Raw genomic sequence first — 6,089 nt, 5'->3', positions numbered from 1 at the left:
CAACTGCAAATCAAAATAAATTGACACTGATTTAAATAGCTGTAGATAGGGCCAACTAGAAATCTGAATTTTATCAAAGTGTATACTATTATACCTTCCAGGGTTTGTAACAGTCAGATTGTGAGCTGAAGTAAGCACTTATTCCTGAATCCAAAAACAATTTCCCAACATCTTTCTAAGTTTAAGGGATTAAGCCATGAATGCATTTGCAATCAAATTTAAAATCTATTTTGAAAGAAACAACCACTTATAAATTTTGATTAAGTTGTAACTGGAAAGACTAAGTGGTAAATGGAAATTGTAAGAAATTTTCAAAAAGTCAGTATTTCACCTGAAAAGTAAGCACTAACTTATAAGGGGCCCATAATCCGAAATTTTTCTAGAAGCAACACCCGTACTCAGTACCAATCATGAACTCACCGATGGTTTTTCTGATGCTGAACTCGTAGTCGTTTTTCACTTCAACTAATAACTGATTTTGTAACTCGTTGAGTTCAGAACTCTTTAACAACGATACAGGAATCATACTGTGAACTCGTTTCATCACGTCGTCGTTCTGTCTCGCGATCATATCCGGCTTTACACCTTTCTCTATGTAGTAGTAGTAACGCTGAAATGAAATGCATACTTATAGAAATATAGTAAAAAATTGCCAGTAGGCTACAAGTACACAACCTATTCAAGCAAAGCTTTTCTTTTAAGTTCAAGTTTTTTAAAAGAAAATTAAAACAATCGGAAAAATATAAGAACCCATTCATGGTAAACCAAAAATTAGATTTTTTGTTGGTTTGTCTCTGAAGTGGTAGTCTCAATATTCAAGGGAAATTTATAATTTCCTCATTCCAATTGACAATGAGTTTCAATCTCCTCACCTCGAGATCCTGTTCATCCGGTTCGACTTTAGTTTCGGCATCTTCTCGTTCGATGTGTAACATAATCTCCATTTGTTCCATCGGAGTTAACGGTCGACTAGGGGGCGCTGCTTTATCAGCTAACGATTCTCCATTCATTTCACTGGATTGAAAATGAAAAACAAAAATTATAAATCAAAGATGGGTTTGAGTTAGAATTGTGACAGCCCAAAAACAAATAACAATGTTATTTATGTTCAACTTTAGGCATCCGTAAATATTTAGGGATCCCGCATTCCAATGTCTTTAATATAAAAATAGTGATACCCTACAGTTGTAATGAATTTAAGCATTATTTGTTGAATCAAACTTACCCCTTTCCTCTAGGTGATAAATGTGGTTTGGTAGTACCTGCTAAAAAATGAGGATTACCAAAACTTCAAATAAACGCACTTTACACCAATTACACAAATTACACCAAAAAAACATTCAAATCAAAAAAAGTTTTTACATGTTGAAATACTTCAACCTTTTTCATATAAACTTTGATCTTCATGGTAAATGAATTTCAGTAACTAAAACATCATTCAATCGACACACATATATACCTGGCGCATGAGAAGCTCTTTTCATTTTCGAAATATCTTTCAGCTTCAGATCATTAGCAGACGGAGTATAGTTATTGGCTATTGATTCACTGGGAGTTCGGTGATATTTCTGTTCTTTAAACGGAGCTGCAAGCGTCCATGACGTGCCTTTCATTATAGGCGGATGCTCGCTATGTCTCAAAACCAACTGAAAAGACAAATCGTGAATTCTACTGTAAATTTCTTTAAAAAACATTTCGAAATGTTATGCTGAAAATCAAAGGATAGAAATACTTGCTCTAACCTGATATAGTTCGGATGGTTCTTCGTTTTCGCTGGTTTTAGGTAAAGGTGGTAAGCCGGGTAAACCTTTGCTTCTGCTACAAGCGTGGTAGCTAGGAGTATTCATCTATATAAGAAATGGGCCGTTATAAAACAGATGTCATAGTTTTGAATATCGTTGCAACATAAATAAGATTAGGAAACTAAAGTTATAGGCCTAGCAAACACCTGATACTTTGTCTTTACTTTTAGTCCTAATTTGTTGTCAAACAAGAATTAGGAATTAGAAATAAAATAGATTTTTTGAGATATATTAATAGACATGACATATTCATACATTATATAGCCCAGGCTCTTCATTTCAAGGAGCCCGAAATTTTTATGTAATCACAACATTGAAGACCTACGCCCGACTTATGATAGCATTTTCTTTTTCTATAAGATCTAGGCTATAAGACGTGACGTTAAGATCATAAACTCACCTTTGCTCTCTCCAACGCCATTCTATTGCCTTATGTGTATATGTAGCGATATCATATAAACAACAATAAATTAAATTGAATTGTTCAACCTGTTCAGTGCTTTAGTTTTTTTATCCGTTCTGTGTACGATGACCTTGAATAGAATCAAAATCCTCGTTTTAAAATGCCACTCTCCGTTTAGGAGATGATATTACATCGCCGTTCCTCTATCCGTTAAGGCTAAATTCCATAATTTAGCGAGCTAAAGAAAGTCAGTAGACACAAATCACTAGACGGCGGCCATTTTGGCATTACCGTTGCTAAGTGGCGATTTTTTTCACAAGAGAGTTTCCGCCATTTTGTTCGCAGTGCGCATGCTCGTTGGTGTATTTGTAAACAAATACACGTGGAATCGCTGAACGCGTCAGGTAATCGACCAAGGTTCGAGTCCTAGTGGTAATCAGTTCAGTGTTAACCTCAATGACTTAAATAGTTATGTTCCAATGCTTTAAATTAAGTCAGTGAAATCATGCGATAATCAGTGAGTTCGATGTTTTTAGATTAAGTATTCGTAAAAAAGTTCCAGTTTTATGACTCTGAAGCAATACATAATAATTCTACAATTTTGCACACATTGAGAATAAAATTCTAGATGGGATTAGCCGAGAACTGAGCCTCAGAGGAACTGTTGCAGGGATAAGCTTCCGAGTTCAGTGGTAAACTTGGAAATACTGCACCACCAGAGATAAAAGACACCAGTTTTTTCAATTATACACATATGTATTTATATATTTACAATAAATATAATTTATATACTACAATATTTTTTTACATATACATATATTACATTAATCTTTCCGAAGTAAATGGATGGTCAATAAACCATGTCAATCTCTTTTTACATAAATAATTCAACGATAGACGACGCAACACTTTTTTATCGTTACGGTAAACTTTGGATGATGTTACTTTATTACAATAACTGAATATCGATAATTGAACTGCATTTCACGATACAAATTACTTTACGCGAGATTCGAAACTCGTAAGTGTTTTTCTCCCTCTCCTGATGTCTATCTCCTGGACCCAGTTCCACAGTTGTGAGTTAGAGTTAACTCTGAGTTAAAGTTAGTTTATTTTCAATGAGTTAACTCAGAGTCAAATCTTAACTCGGAACTGTGGAACTGGACCCTGATCCATTCACAGTTACACGCTATTATTGCACAACACCTATACCTAAACTTTTTTTCAATTCCAAAGCTGTCAAGCGAGTCTCTAATACGGAATGCGACGAATCGTCAATGTTTCGGTCGGAACACGAAATACAACGCGACGATCACAACGATGACTATTATAAATCCGACGATAACTAGCAACAATCGGTTCTGTATTATCCTGAAGCGGAAAAAAAATGCCGTAATACGTTATAACGCGGGACGTGCTTTTAATGATTGAGTAATTCATCATCGAGTAATGAAGATGTTTAATTACCATGTTTGATTACCTTTTCATCATTCCGGTGAGAATTCTCGAACTTCGTCCTAACGTTGAATCCGTCTCACGTAACTGGAAAAATAACGACCTTTAAATCTTGAGTATTCAACAAAAAAAACCTTCAGCGTATAACACCATCCCTCCTGACAACAGTCATTTTCTAGGGCCCTTCATATCAGTCATGCACAGAGTTTTAAAAGGAGAGAATTTCAAATTTTGAGGAAGTTTCTGCATTATCACTTCTCAAAAACTGTCGATTAAATCTTAAGTCGGTACTGTAATTTGTAAACCATTGATCTGGTGGTTTTGGAAGCACATTTTTATCCAATAACGCCCATTCTCACCCTATCTCGAGATCGTTGTATGCTTTCCCTCTGAGTTGATAAATCCTCTAAAATCGTTGCTCCTAATTGTTCTGAATGATTGAAAAAAAAAAAACGAATAAAGAATGTCGTATTCACATAAAATTAAACACAAATTCGAGACGTCGATATGAAATATTTACCGGTTTCTAAAGCTATTCTGTAGCCTTCTTCTAATCTCTTCGATCCGCGTTCCATTCGTTCAGAATTTTCGAGCAATCGAGTTTTCTGCGGAAATAATCAAATTGTTATCGAACATTAGTCCAATGTGAATGTGAGGGAAAGGGTTGATAAAAGCTGTGCATGTAGAGGGAATTAAATCTGATATAGTTGAAAAACAATACGCTCAGTTATGGTTAAATTTTTAGCTACACTTGTTTTTTAGGATATTTCGCACCTGATCAGCTGAAGTGCTGTATGAGTCATCGCCGAACAGTTCATCGCGCGATTGTATTTCGTCGCTGAATGCGATACGAGATTGTTTCTGATAAAGAAATTAAAAGCAGAAAATTATTCATTCATTAAAGATGAAAATTGCTTTACGATATATGAGAAAATAGAAATTTCCTATGTGGTCCGATATTTACCAAGGCTTTTTCCAGTTTGGACAGCTCCGTTCGATAGCTTTTTAACCTGGTTTGATATTTGTTGCGATCTTTCGGTTGTAAATCTAGAACTTCCAGATCCATTTGCTCCAACTGAAATAATTCAATAAATAGTATAGAAAATGCGTCATCATGATTATAGCCAAACACTCTCTAAATGGATGACAACAGTACAAGATCCCTTTACTTACCAATTCACGTGTCTCATCAAGTAATTTTTCCACATTGCTGGACAATGTTTGTTTCTCAGCTGAAAATTCAGAAAGAGATGCTACCTCACAAGTAAGTTACAAGAGTGGAGCGGGGCCGCTACTACTGCCAGTACTTACTAGGCGAAGGATTTTTAGTATTTGTTGTATCATTTAGTCCTAGCCCTTAAGGTCCCACAACCTGTGCGATGTAACCCCTCCAGTATAACCTGGGCCCAGTTTCACAAAAAGGATTAAGGCCTAAATCGATTTAAGATAAACTGAATTAATGAAGAAATTAAATCGATTTAAGAGTTAAACCTTTTTGTGAAACTGGGCCCTGTGTTATCGAGCCCTACCTAATGAGTCACTCAACTAAACGTCGGATACACAGACTATCATTATCAACAGACATTTGAACTGGACACTATACTCATGCGCAGTTTCCAGTCGTTTCGAAATACATTGTGACATTTTGATTGAAATCAACGAAAGAAATGACTTGTTCCTTTCTTACCGCCGGTTAAATTTGGAATCCTTACAGTCTTTGACGTTATTTCAGCAGTTAAATTAGCAAACTGCTGCTCGTACGATTCCATCAACGACGCCATTTTTACATTTTGACAGCCGCATAGGGGGCAGCACGTCCTGGAATCAGCTCAGTTGGTAGAGCGGAGGACTGTAGAGACATGTCAGTAACGACCGCGGGGTAGGGTCTGAAACACGGTCCCGGCCTCATTTGCGATAGAAAAAGATTATGAAATAATGAATCTACATAATATGAAATCCCTCAAGGGCCATACGACTTACGACTTACGATTTACGAATAACGAGTTACGTTTTACGAAATACGACTTACGTTTTACGAGTGCTATTCCTTCAATACGTTACGACTTTACCGTTTACTCCAATATCAAAATTAAAGAAAAAAAAATTTTTTTAGATTATGAATGGTAAAGTATGGAATTCCTCAAGGGCCATACGACTTACGAGAAAAAAAGTTAATCTTGTAATATAGATATCCAAAATCTCGATGTAATAGATTAGGCAGAAAAAAGTTAACCTTGTAATATAGATATCCAAAATCTTGATGTACCGGTATTAAAAGAGGCAGAAAAAAAGTTAATCTTGTAATATAGATATCCAAAATCTCGATGTAATAAATTAGGCAGAAAAAAGTTAACCTTATAATATAGATACGGTATATCCAGATGTATAAACAACTAATCAGGAGCAACTGAGACAAAAGTGTGTATTAT

The 6,089-nt window shown here is 35.5% G+C and overlaps 2 protein-coding genes across 3 annotated transcripts; both read right to left on the bottom strand.

Moving 5' to 3' along the window:
• Positions 1–379: 379 nt before the first annotated feature.
• On the bottom strand, positions 380–1,847 carry LOC141903429 (dynein axonemal heavy chain 3-like). The gene is made up of 5 exons (XM_074791543.1): positions 1,743–1,847; positions 1,460–1,646; positions 1,226–1,265; positions 873–1,014; positions 380–610 (listed from the first exon to the last, which is right to left on the bottom strand). The coding sequence occupies exons 1-5, from the start codon at positions 1,845–1,847 to the stop codon at positions 380–382; spliced, it is 705 nt and encodes a 234-aa protein (XP_074647644.1).
• Positions 1,848–3,039: 1,192 nt separating this feature from the next.
• On the bottom strand, positions 3,040–5,447 carry LOC141903776 (vesicle transport through interaction with t-SNAREs homolog 1A-like). 2 transcript variants are annotated; one of them, XM_074792077.1, is made up of 8 exons: positions 5,348–5,447; positions 4,834–4,892; positions 4,625–4,735; positions 4,435–4,521; positions 4,181–4,265; positions 4,020–4,090; positions 3,673–3,747; positions 3,040–3,576 (listed from the first exon to the last, which is right to left on the bottom strand). In XM_074792077.1, the coding sequence occupies exons 1-7, from the start codon at positions 5,439–5,441 to the stop codon at positions 3,682–3,684; spliced, it is 573 nt and encodes a 190-aa protein (XP_074648178.1). In that variant the 5' UTR covers positions 5,442–5,447; the 3' UTR covers positions 3,040–3,576; positions 3,673–3,681. The 2 variants fall into 2 exon arrangements, with proteins under 2 accessions (XP_074648178.1, XP_074648177.1); XM_074792076.1 differs by having other exon boundaries at positions 3,686–3,747.
• Positions 5,448–6,089: the final 642 nt, after the last annotated feature.

The sequence above is a fragment of the Tubulanus polymorphus genome, chromosome 4 (genome assembly GCF_964204645.1).
Source record: "Tubulanus polymorphus chromosome 4, tnTubPoly1.2, whole genome shotgun sequence".
NCBI classification, from domain to species: domain Eukaryota; kingdom Metazoa; phylum Nemertea; class Palaeonemertea; order Tubulaniformes; family Tubulanidae; genus Tubulanus; species Tubulanus polymorphus.
This window is presented reverse-complemented; position numbering and strand designations above follow the sequence as displayed.